Genomic DNA, 21,253 nt, shown 5'->3' on the forward strand with positions numbered 1-21,253 from the left:
CTAGAAACCGAGTTTCGATATCTTTCGCTGTCTCAGCGGGTAACGTCGGTAGACATACAGCTGTACTACAGGGGGCTGCTGATTTATGTGTGTGGAGAGACGTGAATGTTGACAGCGGGTAATATTTTCAACGTTGTTTTGCACTATTTCTAAGAACAAACCGAAGCTTTGAAACTTCAATAAACTTAAAATATTCTTGGAAATTCCTCGGTGTCTGTATAAAAGTCCCAGAATTCCGTGAACGTGGAGAAATAATCATGAAAAGACGATATGTTTCGACGTTTTAAAAGCTAAAATTCAGGGTTCGATTCACCGGGACGAAGAGAGGGCAATTAGTCCATTGTTTAGTTCTGTCCTAACAATATAAGCAATAAACAGTATTCAGTGATGACGAGAAAACCCACTTGTAAAGAAAAATATATATGTAAAAACAGCTCGTTTTTACATATATAATAAACAGTATTATAAACTCGGCTTTTTGTATATTACAGGCTCGACCCGGCATGGCCAAATGTGTTAAGACGTTCGACTCATAATCTGAGGGTCGCGGGTTCCAATCCGAATCTCCGTCGCACCAAAGATGCTCGCCCTTTCAGCCGTGGGGGCGTTATAACGTGATGGTCAATCCCACTATGCGTTGTCAAAGAATAGCTCACGTGTTGGTGGTGGGTGGTGATGACTAGCTACCTTTTCTGCGCAGATAGCCCTTGAATAGCTTTGCGCGAAATTCAAAACAAACAAACAATATACAGGCTCATTCATAGTTGATTAATTTGGATAACATTATTGTTTTTTTCGTTAATTGTATTCGTTCTTTTTTATTACATTATAAAAGTTTGTAAGTAATTTACTTGTTAGAAAAACCGATATATCTCTCAGTTTTGTTCTGTTGTTTTTGCCCAGGACATTGTAATTCCAAGTGATATTATGAAAGCTCTCAGAATCGGTGGAGAAAATAGTTTCCCCTCACTAACCTCAGGTGTCGCTACTGGTCAGCATCCGCCATTTTCCCACTACGCTGTAGGTGAGTAGATGCTAGGAATTTGTTGTTTGTTTTTAATCTAAAACGTGTTAGCGTAGATTAATATAAAATAATTTCCGAGGCAAAATATTTACCAAAATTTGACTTTAAAAATTTTTAAATCATTTTAGAAAAATGTGTATGTGAAACTTCAAAGATTTTAATTTTTTTTAAGAGAAAAAGATGGTGAAGTGAAGTATGCGTACGAAAAGCTACTTTCGTTAACGTATTAACCAATAAGACTCATGGTTAGATACATGTAACTTTGTTTTCCTGCCTTATGGAAACTAGATAGTTTGCTGTTTCCCATTTTTAGATCTCTTAAAATGTATACCTTGGTCAGATTAGAGCTGGCCAGGTGGTTAAAGGCGCTTGACTCGAAATCTGAGGATCGCGGGTCACACCAAACATGCTCGCCTTTTCACCCGTGGGGGCATTACAATGTGATGGTCAATCTCACTATTCGTTAGCAAAAAAAGTAGCCCAAGAGTTGACAGTGGGTGGCGATCACTAGCTGCCTTCCCTCTAGTTTTACACTGCTAAATTAGGGACAGCTATCTGCGCTAGCCGTCGAATAGCTTTGCGCGAAATTCAAAAACAAATAAACAAACCAAATTAGTCCATTTGTTTTACCAAATTCAAATTATTTTGTTTATTCTATGAACTTTTTAAAAATATTTCTCTGGACTTGAAAACACAAAGCTACACATTGGACCGTCTGTGTCTGTCCACCGCTATTATCGAACCTTATTGTTTAGCATTATGAGCCCACAGACTTATCACCGACTCCCCCGGATACCAGTTAGTATGAAAATTGTTCTGCAGTGAATATTAGTGGTTCGTTTTGTTTGCTGAGATGAAGTTGAACAGATACACAATAAGCAAGCGTTTTGTTTATTCAACTGATAACTAAGCCTTCGGATTCCTTTCAGCTGACCTACTGAAATATTGGTTCTGTTTAGTGTCAAACATGATTACCATTCAGCCAACGAGACCTAATCTTCAATTTTACGCATCGCCTCGATGTGGGTCTCTTTGAATTAAGCAGTGTTTGATGCACGAGCGATAATTAGATTAATTAAACAGTTCCTTTGTTATTAGTGTCACAGACCCCATCATTATGTGCTCGAAGCGTCTCCAGTGTTTCGGTTCACGTTATTACAAATTTAATGAGAGGTTCGTCTTTTTTTTTTCTTTTTTTTTTTTTAGTAATTTGGACTGATTTGGACATGTGTCTGTGCCACACGTGTATTGCAAGATGATATTACCAGATAAAAAAGGTGGTAATAGGAGTGTGGCAAGACAAACTTTGTGAGATTTGGTGTTAAAATGAGCAGTTGGTTTAGTGAGACAGAGTGTGTTGTATGGAAATAAGAATGCAGTGGCGTAGCTAGGGGGGGGCAAGGGGGTACATCTGTCCCCGGGCGCAGCATCGGGGGGGGGAGGCAAATTGATGTTACATAATTAGGATTTATGGCTTACATTTTGTCATGAGGGGGCGCGAAAACTGACTTTGTCCCCGGGCGCTGAAAACCCTAGCTACGCCACTGTAAGAATGTTCTCTAATTTGTTCCATACTAAAAATACAGTTTTTTTGGGTGTATCGTTCTATTGTTTCTGAGACTAGCTAAGACTGTTTACATCGAGGTATTATATTCCTCCAGTTGTAAAACTCGTCGCTTTATAATAAGTAATTAATGTCAGTAATTTACCCAGGACTTCTGTGGTAAAATCATAGCTAATTCAAACATTTATTAATTAAGTGTAGTAAAACATAGTCCAGAGAAATCGTGACTGCTCTGACACTGAATGGTCCACAGAAACGTGACTGCTGTAATGCTACGCGGCCCATAGAAACGTGATTGTTGTAACATTACATGGTTCACAGAAACCGTGACGTTGTAACGTTACATGGTTCAGAGAAACCGTGACTGTTGTAACGCTACATGATCCGGAGAAACCGTGACTGTTGTAACGCTACATGATCCGGAGAAGCCGTGACTGTTGTAACGCTACATGGTGCGGAGAAGCCGTGACTGTTGTAACGCTACATGGTCCAGAGAAATCGTAACTGTTGTAAAACTACAAGATATTCAGACGTCAGGTTTACAAGTGTTAACAATGGCTGATTTCTTGATGTGTGTTTAGTACACATTATGTATATGATCATTTACGTAAAAGTGTGGATCACTTGTGGTCCTCTTGTTAGTGTGTATAGCTACTTATAAAAAGGTCCAAGGTTCAAGCCTGCATGTGCTACGACATACGCTCCTAAGCTTTGTAGGAGTTGTACTGTTAAAGCAATCCTGATATTCGGACATGTGCAGCTGTCTTGTTACCCTTTTTTCTATTTCTGGATCATAGATCACTTTGTCTGACTTTTGGGTCACTGACCCCGTGTGTCCTCCAACTTGAAATTTAAAAACAAAATAAACACCAGAGACGCAGAAGTTTCTGGCCATTCCGGGTTATCTTTTAGGCCCCGAAATCGTTTTGAGATTTTTTGAAAGATTTCTAACCCTAAATTTCTGCCACGAGTTTGATTTGTTTTGAAACACCAGATACGAGCGTGTTTCGACTTTTCTGTGACGTCACACGAACCGTTGCGTTAAATTGCATCAAGTGAGAAGCATACGTGAACATTAGCATTGGAACTAGTAACGTTATCATAGTGTAAGCGCTAAAATCCGGGGTTCGATTCATCGCAGTGGACACAGCAGATAGCCTAATGTGGTTTTAGGCTAAAGCCAACAAGTCTAGTAAAATATTTACATATCTCAGCTGAGAAAGTGGGGGTATATTAATCACAGGTCTCGAGTAGTAAGATATGATTTTACATTCAAATAAGACGAAACCCTTACTGAAAAGACTTGTAATTCATACCAAAGATCCAGTAAGTAGAATTTGCCAATTCGGCTTACCTACAACTTCATCCAATTATAAAATTGTAATTTTCATATGCAGTGCACATTCTTAGGTTTCCGTTTCCGTTGCGTATTTGTCTCTGGGTGGATATTCGGGGACGCATATCCGCCTACACTGAGGATTAGCCGTGTAAGAAAGGTACCATCCTTCAATTGATTACGTAGGCCAAAATTAAACCAATATAAATTTTACTTTTTTTTCTGTATATTTGAAGCCACGCCTTGCTGATTTTTTTTCGCCAATAAGATGCTACTTTTTTCGTTTCTATTGACGTGATGAGGTACCTCGCAATTAGTAAAAACACTGGTACTTCTTAGCGGGTCGTCTTAATTGTCGATTCTCATTAAGTTGATTGTTCTAAACGATGTTGATAGAATACCAGGCCCGGGATGGCCAGGTGGGTTGAGGCGTTCGACTCGTAGTCTGAGGGTCGCGGGTTCGAATCCCGGTGGCACCAAACATGCTCGCCCTTTCAGCCGTGAGGGCGTTATAATGTTACGGTCAATCCCACTATTCGTTGGTAAAAAGAGTAGCCCAAGAGTTGGCGGTGGGTGGCGATGACCAGCTGCCTTCTCTGTAGTCTTATACTGCTAAATTAGGGACGGCTAGCGCAGATAGCTCTCTAGTAGCTTTGCGCGAAATTAAAAAAAAAAACATAAAGAAAAACAAACGACCTCATCACTAAAAAGAATGTTGAGCAAAAAAAAAAATTTTAATACATAAGCATTCCAACTTCAGTGTCAGCTGTGGTGCTGTTTGTAATTGAACCGTGAATTACACAGCCTGACAGACTTCCGAATATAAATAAAGATATATTATTCCTTGTAGCTTGTGAAGCTGTATGGAAGAATGCTAAGTATGTAAGATATGGGGGAGGTTGCTTCATTTACGGAATCATCAAAACCCTTGTAATAATGGATGTTTGCTGTATTGCTAATTCCAGTAATTGCTTCCCCTCCCCTCAATGCTTCAGTCTTTGCGCTTAACAACAGACAAACAAACTGTAGCTGCACTAAAACGATTACAGTTTGACTTTTATTTTATATTCAGACGTTTTCTTATTATGCCTCGATAAGTCGATTAGTAAAGAAGAATGGTGATGCGTCCTTCATTCAGAAACAAAAATAAAATTATTCTCGTCCGACCGTGGTTTATCTTTGGCAATGACTAGATCTGTATTATGTATAGGTCTCGCATAACTATTTTATACAAATGTATCGACACATCGTCCGATACGATGCGATTTATGTATGTGTGGGTTTTTTGTTGTTTTTTTATTTCGCGCAAAGCTAGGCGAGGGCTGTCTGCGCGAGCTGTCGCTAATTTAGCAGTGCAAGACTAGAGGGAAGGCAGCTACTCATCACCACCCACCGCCAACTCTTGGGCTGCTCTTTTACCGATGAATGGTGGGGTTGACCGTCACATTGCAACGCCCCCATGACTGAAAGGATGAGCATGTTTGATGCGACGCGGATTCGAACCCGCGACCCTCAGATTACGAATTGAGTGCCTTAACCACCTGGCCTTGCAGGCCCTACGATTTATGTATCATCATGAAATTTGGCGACCTCTCAGGAAACAAGTCTTTTGTACAGAAAAATTCAGATTTTCTAATTGTGTATTATTGTTAAAAATTAATGCTTAATGTATGGAGTCAAAGTAGTCACTGTTTCGAGTGTAAAGCAGTTTTAATGCTAAGATTAAAAATACTTTTCTCCACCTAAAAGCCCCCCGTTAGTACAGCGGTATATCTAAGGATTTACAACGCTAAAATCAGGGCTTCAATTCCCATCGTTGGACTCAGCAGATAACCAAATGTGGCTTTGCTGTAAGAAAACACACAAAAACAGATTTCTTTTTTATAATTTTTGAAACCTCCGAGAAAAATTTCTAACATTTTTTCGATAAATATTCACATATTATCTGCTATGTTCACTACCTTTGTTTTATGTGAAGTCGGTCAATTTGAACAACCACGTAACCATCATTAAAAATGCAAAATATATCAAAATAATATTTTTTTTTATTTGTAGAATTACTGCAAGTTGTAGCAGAAAACTACATTTACTTACATTACATTAATTAGATCCGGTGGCCAGTCTGTTAAGACGTGAGGGTCAAGTGTTCGAATCCCCCTCGCATCAAACATGTTCGCCCTCCCAGCCGTGGGGGCGTTATAATGTGACGGTCAATCCCACTTTTCGTTGGTAAAAGAGTAGCCCAAGAGTTGGCAGTGGATGGTGATGACTAGCTAGCTGCCTTTCCTCTAGTCTTACACTGCTAAATTAGGGACGGCTAGCGCAGATAGCCTTCGCGTAGCTTTGTGCGAAATTCCAAACAAAACAGAACTAAATTATTTGAATAATACATCTGTTTATAATTAAACGTTGTTGTCAAAATTGTCAAACTTTGTACCAAAAGCGTTGGTAAAACTTCCGTATCTTAACTTCGAATTTTAGACTACTGTTTAAAAAATGGAAGATTAAATAATATTTTAGAAAAAGACGATACTCTGTAAAATATAATAAAACGTCAAGCAAAGAAAGAAAAAAAATGTTTTTATGAAATTCAGGCCTCTCTTATCTTTGACAAAGGAACAAATTGAAACATATTGCACTTAATAAAAAATTGACTTGAAATATGCCATAGTTCCGAGAAAAGGTTCATAAGTGGACTGGGTGTGTAACACACTTTATAAGAAAGTCTAAACTTTTATTGTAACGTTCCATTAAATGTTTTTTTTAGTAGGGTAAGGGAACTTTCAGTCAAATATACTTACCTTGAAGAACATCTTCCAAAACTGATAAAAAAAATTCACTCATTCTTTCACTCACAACATCTTCACTCACAACAACTTCACTTATTGCCCATTTTGAAACAAATTATTTTTTTCCCCAATTCAACAGGTTGCCAAGTTACATTAAAGTTTATAGGCTTACTATTTTTTTACCATTAAGGATCCTCCGCGTCCCTGAAGACGCATGCGTTGTTGAGTCATTAAAATTTTTTGTTATAGCTAGACACACGCTGTAAACATTATTCGTTAGTTATCGGTGCGGTAAAATTTGAAAGTGAGCTGAACAAACTGAAGAATTGGAAATGTATATCTTGGCGGCTCTTTCAGCAGAGCACTGCTGTACTTTTCAGTATTCTATGTATTAACATGATTCGTTTGAACTTAATGTATTACATTCGATTTTGTTTTTTTGTAGTATTTAACCACTCTGCTAAGTAAACTGTGTACTTAACCATAATGCAAGAGACGCTTTCAAAAACCCACTTGTAAGCCATACAGAGTGTGATGTTATTATAGCGCCACCTATAACGTAGAAGCTTGCATTACTCGTTGAAGAAGGCTGCAAAGTCACCTTCAGAATCTTTGTTGTGAAGCGGGTAAAACTGCGCCGAAAATCTTATTAATGCATTACATCTCTTTAAGACAGCTGGTAATTTTTAACTAATATTTCTTTGCTTATTTGTTGTAAATGACCAGCAGACCAACTGAGGTCATATAAAACCAACGATACAAAATACACATTTGGCCATATAACTATTTGTTAACGTACTGTAAAGACATTCATCGCATAGCAACTGTTACTAAACTCCGTTGTTTGTTTGTTTTTTGGAATTTTCACGCATTGCTTTACGAGGGCTATCTGCGCTAGCCATCTCTAAATTAGCAGTTTAAGACTAGAGAGAAAGCAGCTTCTCATCACTGCCCACCACCAACTCATGGGCTACGCTTTTACTAACGAATAGTGGGATTGATGGAATCATTATAACGCCCACAGGGCTGAAAGGGCAAGCATGTTTGGTATGACGGAGATTTGAACCCGCGACCTTCAGGTAACGAGTCGAGTGCTCTAACCACTTTGCCATGCTGGGCCAACTCTATTGTTAATATCGCGTTGTTATTATTTGCACAGTTGTAACGATGACGTTACTAATCAACCGTTACTATTGGTATGTTCTGCATATTAACAAAGTGTACACTTCAATATAACTCCTCACTAACTCGAAACAACGTGGGTTATCTCGTTTTCGATATTCTTGGATATACGAAAATATCCACTCAAGACTAGTGGCTGTAAGACACTTTTCCGTTTCTACCCACTCTCGGGCTTTTTTGATAAACAAACATCTCTCAGCTCCTCTCAAAGCTAGGTCACAACAATTAAGTTTTTATGTTATTACTACATCAACAGCATAGCAACATGATTATTTAAAGTTTTAGTCGTCGTGGTAACATTATTAACGGGAACGATTATTAAGCAAGTTCATTTGAATTCGGAAATGAGAGTCAAAAGTGACAAAGCCTTATCGTAGATTTCATAATATATACATACGTTTTTCATTACCGGCTTTCGTCATCGCAGCACGCTTCACGCGCTTTTTTTTTTTTTTTTTTGTCCTTCAAATTGCTCATCTTGGCGAACACAATACTAAGCTTCAATCATAAATAATAATTAGTCCCGGCAGTACCCAGGCTGTGCAGGGTCCTATTAATTAACAGCACTTCCAAGACACGGACAAGGTTCACTTCAGTATTCAAGCGTACTCACTGGATTCCTACTGTTGCGTAGGGAGACGCGTTTTACCGCTGCTCTCGAGTTTAATATGTGTACAACCGCGGTAGTAACGCGCGAAGCGTCGTAACTCTCTGAATGCTCACATATTTTTTGTTCGTTTATCATTACATATAAAGACTAACATGGTTTAGAATACATGATTTTTATGCTGACCTTTCTCTATTTGTGGACTTAAAAATATTAAAAATACCTTTAACGAATTTGATTGGCGTTCTAAGACGGTAAAGTCGAAAATCCAAGGTTTGCAACCCGTTACCTCGATAAGGTACTCTGCACGTTTGAGACCGTGGTCGTGTTGCCAGAGTTATAGTAATATCTTACTAATAGATCAGGCGAAATAGCTCCAATGTTGGCAGAGCCTGGTGTTGGCTAGCTGCCTCTTTTCAGTTCAAAACCCGGCACGGATAATGTTTATAGCTCTTGTGTAGCTAGGGCTAAATTTAACAAAATAAACGCGACACTGAGATATGTAGCTGTTTCTGTCCGTCTAATTATATTGTATAATCATTAACTTGTGATAAAAATATTTCACTAAATTAAACCTGTTTTCCATTACAGTACTTCAGAAATACGTTATTATTGGTGGAATTTTAGTTGTATAATTAACACGACAACCAATCAGAATGTATGTACTGGAAACACACATTCAAATGTCCCAGCACACGTTTAGTGGTGTCACATGGGGTGCTGGAACATCTTAGTGGTTGTTGTAGCTAAATCGTAGTAACTTACAATCTTATATAACAGTATTAAGTAATAGTGTAGCGTTTCGAGGCAATATGTGTGGAGCATAACATACCTACATATCTCCGTTATCTGTGTATGCTATTTAACACTTGTACTGTAACATACCTACATATCTCCGTTATCTGTGTATGTTATTTAACACTTGTACCGTAACATACCTACATATCTCCGTTATTTGTGTATCTTATTTAACACTTGTACCGTAACATACCTACATATCTCCGTTATTTGTGTATCTTATTTAACACTTGTACTGTGGCATAGCTGTATCTCCTTCATCTGTGTGTCTTATTAATACTTGTAGCGTGACATAGCCATATCTCCGTCATGTGTGTATGTTATTAACACCTGTACCGTGACATAGCCATATCTCCGTCATGTGTGTATGTTATTAATACCTGTACCGTGACATAGCCATATCTCCGTCATGTGTGTATGTTATTAATACCTGTACCGTGACATAGCCATATCTCCGTCATGTGTGTATGTTATTAATACCTATCCCGTGACATTACCATATCTCCGTCATCTGTGTATGTTATTAATACCTGTACCGTGACATAGCCATATCTCCGTCATGTGTGTATGTTATTAATACTTGTAGCGTGACATAGCCATATCTCCGTCATCTGTGTGTCTTATTAATACCTGTACCGTGACATAGCCATATCTCCGTCATGTGTGTATGTTATTAATACCTATCCCGTGACATAACCATATCTCCGTCATCTGTGTATGTTATTAATACTTGTACCGTGACATAACCATATCTCCGTCATGTGTGTATGTTATTAATACCTGTACCGTGACATAGCCATATCTCCGTCATGTGTGTATGTTATTAATACCTGTACCGTGACATAGCCATATCTCCGTCATCTGTGTGTCTTATTAATACTTGTAGCGTGACATAGCCATATCTCCGTCATGTGTGTATGTTATTAATACCTGTACCGTGACATAACCATATCTCCGTCATCTGTGTATGTTATTAATACCTGTACCGCGACATAGCCATATCTCCGTCATGTGTGTATGTTATTAATACCTGTACCGTGACATAGCCATATCTCCGTCATGTGTGTATGTTATTAATACTTGTAGCGTGACATAGCCATATCTCCGTCATCTGTGTGTCTTATTAATACCTGTACCGTGACATAGCCATATCTCCGTCATGTGTGTATGTTATTAATACCTATCCCGTGACATAACCATATCTCCGTCATCTGTGTATGTTATTAATACCTGTACCGTGACATAGCCATATCTCCGTCATGTGTGTATGTTATTAATACTTGTAGCGGGACATAGCCATATCTCCGTCATCTGTGTATGTTATTAATACCTATCCCGTGACATAACCATATTTCCGTCATCTGTGTATTTTATTAATACCTGTACCGTGACATAGCCATATTTCCGTCATGTGTGTATGTTATTAATACCTGTACCGTGACGTAGCCATATCTGCGTTATCTGTGTATCTGTTTATTTTTGAATAAACACAAACGTGTTAACAGTTGAACCGAGTTTCACCCTATGAAGTTTTAAAATAACTATCACAGAAAATGGACACACCGTCTGTTCCAATGTCTGTTTGATCAGGTTTTCAAGATGTTTCTATCGTTTTTGTTGGGTAGTTCGCTAGGAAATAATAGTTCGTGTTTGGCAACAGACAGTACACGTGCTTTGTTATCCCGATTCTAACATTTTATTACTTTGAACAGAAATCTGACATCATGTTCAACTGACTTTTTGGAACGTTCTGTTACTTTTAACAGGGTCAAATTCAGTATTGAAAACTCCGATATCCACATAAAAAGCAGCAGCTAATGTCCTAATGTATCGTTTTTTTTTAGACGAAAACAATTATAATAACCAACACTATTCAGTTTCTAGACGAAAACAATAAAGGCATATAATAACCAACACTATTCAGTTTCTAAGAATTGTCTTCGTGTTGTAAGGTATACTGTGAGTTATAAGTATTTAATAACCAACACTATTCAGTTTCTAAGAATTCTCTTCATGTTGTAAGGTATACTGTGAGTTATAAGTATTTAATAACCAACACTATTCAGTTTCTAAGAATTCTCTTCATGTTGTAAGGTATACTGTGAGTTATAAGTATTTAATAACCAACACTATTCAGTTTCTAAGAATTCTCTTTGTGTTGTAAGGTATACTGTGAGTTATAAGTATTTAATAACCAACACTATTCAGTTTCTAAGAATTCTCTTCATGTTGTAAGGTATACTGTGAGTTATAAGTATTTAATAACCAACACTATTCAGTTTCTAAGAATTCTCTTCATGTTGTAAGGTATACTGTGAGTTATAAGTATTTAATTACCAACACTATTCAGTTTATAAGAATTCTCTTTGTGTTGTAAGGTATACTGTATGTTTTAAGTATTTAATAACCAACACTATTCAGTTTATAAGAATTCTCTTTGTGTTGTAAGGTATACTGTGAGTTATAATTCTATATAATTACGTACCTATTAATTTTCAGAAAACGAACTAGCTTTGAAGCAGCTCGTCACCAAGAGTCTGTCTAATCCGCATCTCTCGTCCGTTTCCATGACAACAGACATTAAACCGGAGGAGTTTGTGTTTAGGGACGAGTCTGAAGGTAATTAAGCCTACGAGAATTTAAAAAAATAGGACATAACAATAATCCTTATTGAAACGAGTAATTATTGGAAACCTTATCCGTATATGGCATCATTATAGATTTAAAAAATCATCGACCTTCGCTTGTTAGTATTAATACCTTCTATATGTTTGTCTGTTTGTGTGCACGGACTCATCAGACTTATTAACTGTATTTGGTAGCAGAAATAGAGGCTTGGAACTGAACGAAACGACTTGAGTTATGATAACAAGTGATTTTAAAACTAAGGGTGATACTTTTATCCTTCACTGAGATTAACACTAAAAGTAGTGATATCACCTTTCATTGATGTTAATACTGAAAGTAGTTATTTTATCCACCAGTGAACTTCAAGTGTACTTGTAGAACGTTTTCCATTTGAATTAATTCTAGGTATTGTACTTAAATGACAGGACAACAGTACTTACTGCTAACATCTGGTTGTGTCACTTGAAAATGATGTTTGAAAGTACCAATCCTGTGTGTCTTGAACTTAAAACACTACGTAACTTAATAAAGCAACTACAGACTTAAAACTTTGATTTTGGTTTTAGTTGTGAAAACAAGTGAAGTGGACAAGAACGAAACAAACGAGCCACTTGCAGAAGTGTTGCCTTACCCAATTTCCACCACTGTATCCACACCATCGGGACACCTCAAGCCGGTCATTGCTGATGCAATTGGTAACGGCGGTGGTCAGTACGAAGCAGTTGACTCAAGTCTTGCTTACTTGCTGATGGACAGGTAAGTGATTCTATTTGAAAGGCTTTTAACCTGTATGGTTCTTATTAAATAATGTTACTGTTGTGATTTTATGTTTTTTTTAACACAGTCGTTAGGTACAGGATCCCCAAAACAACCATCATTAGTGTAAATCATAAGAATTACTGATGAGGTACCATAACATATAACTAGTCAGTACATTAACTCTTACCGAGGGTAAGAATTACCTAAACCAGCCAAAGGCTAATTTATTCTAATACATAGGAAACATCTTTAGTGGACAATTATTTTCATACATGATGAGTTACCTAGGTTCGGGGAACAATTTGTAATTCAAATCCTAATCAATAATTATCAATACATATCTATCGACGTGTAAAATATTTGAAATTTTGTCAAAAATGACTTCACTTTGTGACCTCAAAAGTATGGATATAAATAAACATTTTTACTTTATAGAAACTGGCTTCACAATGGAGTCTGAACAGGATAGATAACAAATGCTTTTACTTTATAAAACAGACTTTACCTGTGATAGTTAAAGGGTTTCTAATGGTGTTGATTGTTATTTTACGTAGCACCTTGACAATGGAGGAAGGTTCACATCTAGCGAAACGTCTAGAAAAACTTCTCAATCTACCAAGAGGAACATTTTCAAATGTCAGGTAAAGACAATATTATATGTTTAAAATGTGAAGTTCTAACATGGAACGATCAGTGTTAAGACAACACATTGTGAAGAAGGAAATCGTGTGTTTGTTGTGCACTTTGTTACAAAGTACAAAAAATCTATATATAACTCTCAACAAAATGTTAAAATCATCTGATAGTCCTAGTTAATTCCAATAAGAGGTTTACACTATATTCTTATCTAGCTCCTGTATCAGGTTTATTGTGTATAACAGGCTGTTTTATTTCTGTCTGCAGAGTTAAAAAGAAGCAAGTTATTTTCAAAGTAAATCCAAATCCAAAAGGACTTAACGCATCTACTGTGGCAAGAAAAGCTGGTAAGTTTTTGTTTTCACTCATAAATTTCCCATATTGGTTATTGTTTACCAAAGGAACTTACAGATTGTAAATTATTTAACCAAGAAGTTAAATGTTGTGGTTCAAGTATGACAGGAACTTTTTACTTGATTTTTATTTTGCCTGTGTAAAGATGACAAATAATTTATTTCTAGAACAGCACTAACAACTAAACCCTCCGTAAACAGTCGAATAACCTCCGGAAATATTGACTTAAATGAACGCCATCTGGTGGAAAGCTTTGTTTGTTTGTCTATCTGTTACACAGATTCGCGTTTGTAATTTCATCAGATTATTAGACTGTATTATATTTCTGTTGCTCCCCAGTGGCACAGCGTCACGTGTCTGCAGATTTACAGCGCAAGAAACCTAGTTTCATTCCTCGTGATGGGGGAGAGCACAGAGAGCCCATTGGATAGAAAACAAACGAAACATTCATTATTGTTTTCAAAACTACTCGCTTCAAACACAGTAATCAGTCATGATAGAATACTAGACATGGATAGATTTATTTATTGCTAGCATCCCACTAGAGAAAGTCCTACCACATAGATTGATACAAAGATATAAGTGAAATTAAGATGGTGATCGTGGTTTTGTTTGTTTTAAATTTCGTGCATAGCTACACTAGGGCTATCTGCGCTACTTGTCCCTAATTTAGCAGTGAAAGACTAGAGGGAAGGCAGCTGGTTATCATTACCCACCACCAACTCTTAGGATACTCTTTTACCAACGGATAGTGGGATTGATCGAAACATTATAACATCCCCACAGCTGAAGTAGCGAGCATGTTTACTGTAACGGGGATTCGAACCCGTGGCCATCAGATTTCGAGCCCACCGCCCTAACTACATGGTTATACCTGGCCTGCACTGACGGACGTAACGAAAATTTAAACATATCGGTATTAACAAAGCACAACAAAAATAAAAAAAAAACGTATTTAAATGTTGATAGTTCTTCGGATTATCAAATAAATACATGTACAAAGGTTGAGACAACGATATTCTACGGAATTGCAGCGGTAAAATTCGGGGCTCGATTCCTCACAGTGGACACAACAACAGATAGTAGACGAAGTTTAACAGAAAGATGAGGATCAGGTGTGGACCTATTTACACATTTCTTTGGGAACTTTTTGGTTTGTTGTTAAAGTTCACGACTGACCAATTAATCGGAGACGAAACTGAAGAAGGAACGTACTTAAAACAAATTACATTTCAATAAACGATGCAAAACTCGTGAATAAAGTTATACATCTGTTTAACACGTTGTCATGATCAGGCTTCACCATGGGTTGGTTTGATTTGTTTTGAATTTCGCACAAAGCTACACGAGGGCTATCTGTGCTAGCTGTCCCTAATTTAGCAGTGTAAGACTAGAGGGAAGGCAGCTAGTCATCACCACTCACCGCCAACTCTTGGGCTACTCTTTTACCAATGAATAGTTGGATTGATGGTAACATTATAACGCCCCAACGGCTGAAAGGGCGAGCATATTTGGTGCGACGGGGATTCAAACCCGTGACCCTCAGTTTACGAGTTGAACGCTTTAACCCAACTTGCAATGACGGGCCAGTATAAAATGACACTGTAGCTTTGGAACTGTTGTTAAGATGGGTTTGTTTTTTCTCTTACTTCCACGGCAACAATGTTTAGGGAGAAATAAATAGTAAGATAATGTTTTCCTTCTTTTTAAGTTTCGGTTCATGTTTATCTTTAACGTAACAGTAATTAAATTTCGCTCATGGAAAGTTGGTATAAGACTTGCTACATCAACAAATATAACCATCAATCCCCCACACATTTCCACTCTAAACAAGGGTTAGGCTGTTTAATTTATGTTACCGTGGTATTCGTTTGGTGAATGGAGAAGATTGATCTGTTGCTATGGTGATAGATGCAAGTTCTCACTGGAGCTAGGATTTTTCTACTAAAACTCTGTATCATGATGTACTCTCAAATCTAAAGATGGAATGTACCAGTAATATAAAACATGTTACTGTAAGGAACGTTAGAATGTATCGGGAACAGGTATTTTGTTGCACAAGCAGTCAACGAGATCAACTTTCTTTGTTTCTACCGCCAACAGTTTTGTCAAACCTCTCCCCAAAGTATGAAAGTGTATATAATATTCCAGCTTAGTTTCAAACCACGTTCATGTGACTTGTTGTGATTAGCTGTTGGGCTTATGTGCCCTTCTTGTTCAACGAGGTAAGTAAAAATGCATGTGATCCCTTGCTAATATCCTTCTGACTGAGATGATCCGTCCACATGCTTTACTGATCCTTCAGTATCTGTTTGACAAAGATGATCCGTCTACGTACTTTACTATAGTGATCCTTCAGTACCTGACCAAGATGATCCGTCCACATACTTTACTATAGTGATCCTTTAGTATCTGACCAAGATGATCCATATACATACTTTACTATAGTAATCCTTCAGTACCTGACCAAGATGATCCATCCACATACTTTACTATAGTGATCCTTTAGTATCTGACCAAGATGATCTGACCACATACTTTACTATAGTGATCCTTCAGTACCTGACCAAGATGATCTGACCACATACTTTACTATAGTGATCCTTTAGTATCTGACCAAGATGATCTGACCACATACTTTACTATAGTGATCCTTCAGTACCTGACCAAGATGATCTGACCACATACTTTCTATAGTGATCCTTTAGTATCTGACCAAGATGATCTGACCACATACTTTACTATAGTGATCCTTCAGTATCTGACCAAGATGATCAGACCATATACTTTACTATAGTGATCCTTCAGTATCTGACCACATACTTTACTGTTGTGATATCCTTCAGTTCCAAAACAAAGTCGTGGCCAACACGGTTCTAAGAATCTTGAAATGGTAGCTATTCATTCAGCACCATATAATTTACTGAGGATCTATCGTAGACAGTGGGAAGCTTTATATTAAACAACTATTGTGACCGTACTTAACCCAATTATGTAGCTTTAATCCCCAGACTATAGGTTTGGTAGGAAATTGACCCGCGAATATAAAAAAGGTTGTCGAACCCTTCTTGATACGGTCGACAAGCGGAGTCCAAGTGTTGGCGGCGGGAGATATTGAATGGCTGTGTTCTCTTTAGTCTGAAGCTTCTATCTGAAGGACGGCTAGCGCAGATAGTCCCCGAGTGGCTTTGTGGGAAATAGAGCAAAACCAAATAATTTACAGTAGGTATTCATGTTTATCTGTGTGCTCGTATGTTTATTGTTTTCCAATCGATTCATCCATTTAACCAAAGTTTTATTATCTGTTGTCACTGTCGTGATGAAAGATAGTCTGTCTTGTTTGTACGAAACTGGAAATATTTTTACATATTAAATATACTAATCCATCTTCTTTTGATACTGCATTTTAGGAGAGAGAGAGAAAACACCATCAAACTTTAGGTCATGTGTGGCTACTACACCATCACTAACTATCAGGTCATCCCTTAAGTAATGTCCGGTTTTAGGTTCAGAAAAAGAGAAAAGATTTCAAACACTTTTAATGTTATTTAATCAATAATGTGTGTTCCATTATTATTAATTAGTTCCTGCCAACGATTCACAAGCTTCTGAATGTCACTTCTATAAAATTATTGGGGTTTGGAGGAAAAGAATGTAGAGAGGGTAGTTTTGACATCTTCATGTGTTCCAAGTCCTTTTCCATCAAGATAGTTCTGTAAACTTTGGAATAGATAATAATCAGATGGAACAAGGTCTGGAGAATAAGGAGGATGTGGAAGTTTTTCCCAGTCTAGCTATTCAATCTTTACAGATGTGATCCTTGTTGTATGGAGCCGTGCATTATCCTGGTGTAACGCAACACCTTTATGACTGATCAAAGCAGGCCTCTTTTCTTTTAGTGCAACATTCAAGTGCTCTAACTGTTGACAGTAGAAGTCTAATGTAATCGTTACATTAAGTGGCAGCAACTCAAAGTGGATCATACCAGCATTATCCCATCAAACGCTTAACAAGACTTTCCTAGGGTGGAGGTCCATTTTGGGCTGTGCTTTATCCAGTTTACATGCACTGAGCCATTGTCTGCAGCACTTAACATTTTTGTAGTATATCCATTTTTCATCTCCAGTCACTAACCTGTCCAACAAAGGTGAGTTACGTTCACAAGAGTGCAGAGAAGTGTAAATGTCCACTCTTGCTCTTAGGTTGGCTTCTGTCAAATCATGGGGGACCCATTTTCCAAGTTTTGACACCTTTCCAAGCTGTTTCAGATTATGGTGAACTGTTGAATGGGTTGAATTAAGCTTCTGTGCTAGTTCTTCAACTGTTACAGCACAATCTTCATCAAGTGTAGCCAGCAGCAAGTCATCATTAAACTCAGCTGTACAACCTGAATGTGGTGCATCACTTAAGTTGTTGTCACCTGATCTGAACTTCTGAAACCACCTTCAACATTTTCTTTCATTGAGAGACTTCACACCATAAACACCTTGAATGTTTCGTGTAGTTTCTGCTGCATTATTGTCTTTTTTAAATTCATAAAGCATTATATACTTAATGTACTCCTCAGACACATCCATCTTCATAAGGGTTTATTTGATTAATGGTCTGTAAAAGTTGAGTTGGATTAGTTTATTTTATTTGTCTGAACATTTTTATACACGTCATACTAAATATTTTAGTTATTAAAACTTTCTACAAAGACAGAAATGATGATGTACTTTCTGTATTAAATTTTCGGACATTACTTATGAGATGACCTGATATATAAGGCTTATTCCCTTTGTCATACTGTTGAGATCGCTTTCACGCTGAGTTATTTTTTGGTAATTCTTTACGATATGCATCATCGCTTAGCAACAAAATTATCACCTAATACTATCAGTTAGGCCAATTATGGTGTTTATGTTGCATGCTCAATATTCATGCTGATTTATTAGAAAGATAGAAAGGTTTGTTTTTGTATTTTTATTTTTTTAATAATGTCGTTGAAATAACAGCAAAATAGTTTAATTCAAATATTTTCATGACATTGTGTAGTAGCCAAAAGCAAAATAAAATTTAGTGTTTCAGCTAAGCCTTACGTTATTTTTATGTCTTAGGCCTAATGCTTAAATTAGATTACAATTAGGCCTACTATTACTAATTTTATAGAATCAGTGTTTAAAAACGTTTTAAGTGGTGAATAAGTGCTAATTATATATATATTAACACATACGTTATCTACTTGGCCTTAACACATAAAGACAAATAAATGTTTATTACTACCCAATATCATTTATTCTTTGTACAGTCGAAAGAGTTGAAAAAAGCGTTTTCTGCTTCCTGACCTGGAATATAAGAAACGGTTCAACAGTGTTATATATGTATTTTTTAAGATTACACACACTTTTCTTCACGATAACACTTAAATTTACTGCTTAATTTTTTATTTTGTGTGTTTCTTATAGCAAAGCCACATAGGGCTATCTACTCAGCCCACCGAGGGGGAATCGAACCCCTGATTTAGCGTTGTAAATCCGGAGACATACCGCTGTACTAGCGGGGGCTGTTTTATTATAAATATCGTCATGAAAGAATTACTTTGAGACTTCGCTCTTTCAACCGTGGGGCGTTATAATATGACGGTCAATTCTACTATTCGTTAGTAAAGAGTAGTCCAAGAGTTGGTGGTAGGTGGTGATGACTAGCTGCCTTCCTTTCAATAGCCCTCGTGTAGCTTTGCGCGAAATTCAAAAACATACAAAACAATCCTTCGAGACTGATGAAATTAGTGAATAGTAGGTGTATTTTGGAGGCACAGACAACTTTGTTGTTTTTCTTAATTTTATAATTTTATGAATCATTCAACAGTGGTTCCCCGTTGTTTTTGACTGGTCTTCATACTAGTCGATATGCAATATTAAAAAAACAACTCATTACTCTGATAGAGTCAGTAAAAGTAACTGAGAAATTCAACTTACACAAATTTTCTCGGTAATTCAGGATTCACGAGCTAGTTGTTGAGAATGTTTCATTGTGGTTTTCTTTTTACGTTAAAAACAAAACTGTAATTTGAAATGGACAACTGTAATATATTTCATTCATACGCCACCTTGCGATTTCGTGCGTAGTTAATATGTGAGTGGCAATATATGGTAGATTATCATATCTGAATATGATCAGATTATCAATGGTCTGAAAATATATGCCAGTCCAGTCACATTATATGATAGTTCATAAGAATACTGGGCAATGAATTTCTTTGTTCGTAAAATGTGTGCCAGTGTCGAATCAGTTAAGCAGAATTACGTGGTACAGTGCCTTGCTGAACTCAGAATACCACTTTACTCTAGTTAACTGGAACTTTTGGTTTTCTTACAGAGGAACTGACAGGAGAGATTCAGAAGACAATGGGAAAGTCCGTGGTGTCTGCCGGGATTGGAGACGAGGTCTGTTGTTATTTTTAAATGTGTCACAACAACATTACTGGTGGTGATATTGCTATCTGAAATACAGTTTACCTAAAATCATTATATAAATATTCAACTAATGCAGTTATATTAACTGGATCACCAAAAATATTTAAATCAAAGCTACAGTAAGAGTTAAAATAAGTAAAATAGGAGTCGTGTGAAATTTGTAACTTTCACTGTTTTTTAATCGTTCGTTTATTCATTATTGTTTTATTTCAGCTTCGCTGTAAACAATAATATAATAAAATAGAATTTCTAGAAATATTTATTTATATTATTGTTTACAGGTAACGTGAACTGATTTTTTGTCACATAATTTTGTTTGCTTCAGCGTTGCTTTCGTTTTGTGACGTGCGCTTCGTACCAAAAGATTAAAATGAATGCATTGAGTTGTTAACACAAAACATACTTCAAAACACCAAAAGATGGCGACACTTGCTGTATCAGTATAATCTGTATCAGAAAACTTACTTAAGAAGATATTAATAATGGATATGAAAGCCAACAGATATACTAACATATTATGTTGACTTTGATTGTGTAATGGAAAGTTGTTTGTCGATAAATATATTGTATTAACTTTATTCGAATGATGTATGGAAAGGCATGAAGAGCGACATTATTAATAACTATTTCAGTTACAACAAAAGCAATCCAATAATCATACTGTTATATTCTCGACTCTTTGAACGCATTGCTCATGAAGTTTCAGTTTCACAGTGCCTGTCTTGTTTCCTGTGTCGGCTGTGATTTGGTAAATATTGACAGTAGGTTTATCGTTAGATGGAAAATGTACATTTTCCATTATATCAGTGTGTGTTGTTTTTAAAAAATCGGAAAAAAATAATTTTCCCACCTTTAAATAGACCGACTTAAACCGTATGTCTGGCGAAACGAACTGAGGCAATTACTGTGTACGTAGGAAATACATGAGTTAACTGACATTTTACTTCGGTGGACTGTTAGTAAAGTTGAGTAACTCATAAACTCTTGTTGTCCAACGGTTCGATGTAAATAGTGTAGTGCTCGAATTGATAAGTACTGTGATGACTGGAGATTCAATCGTTGGTTTAGTTCTGGAACTGATAAGCACTGTGGTGACTGGAGATTCGATCGTTGGTTTA

The 21,253-nt window shown here is 36.9% G+C and overlaps 1 protein-coding gene across 1 annotated transcript in view; it reads left to right on the top strand.

Moving 5' to 3' along the window:
• Window positions 1–21,253, top strand: part of LOC143234467 (receptor-type tyrosine-protein phosphatase N2-like) — a 562,455-nt gene that overhangs the window by 412,017 nt on the left and 129,185 nt on the right. The window contains exons 8-13 of the mRNA XM_076471857.1: window positions 904–1,024; window positions 11,800–11,919; window positions 12,495–12,684; window positions 13,242–13,328; window positions 13,591–13,670; window positions 20,038–20,105. Of these exons, the coding sequence (XP_076327972.1) occupies window positions 904–1,024; window positions 11,800–11,919; window positions 12,495–12,684; window positions 13,242–13,328; window positions 13,591–13,670; window positions 20,038–20,105 (666 nt within the window). The remainder of the gene's footprint in view (window positions 1–903; window positions 1,025–11,799; window positions 11,920–12,494; window positions 12,685–13,241; window positions 13,329–13,590; window positions 13,671–20,037; window positions 20,106–21,253) is intronic.

Source organism: Tachypleus tridentatus, chromosome 12 (assembly GCF_004210375.1).
Source record: "Tachypleus tridentatus isolate NWPU-2018 chromosome 12, ASM421037v1, whole genome shotgun sequence".
In the NCBI taxonomy this organism is placed as follows: domain Eukaryota; kingdom Metazoa; phylum Arthropoda; class Merostomata; order Xiphosura; family Limulidae; genus Tachypleus; species Tachypleus tridentatus.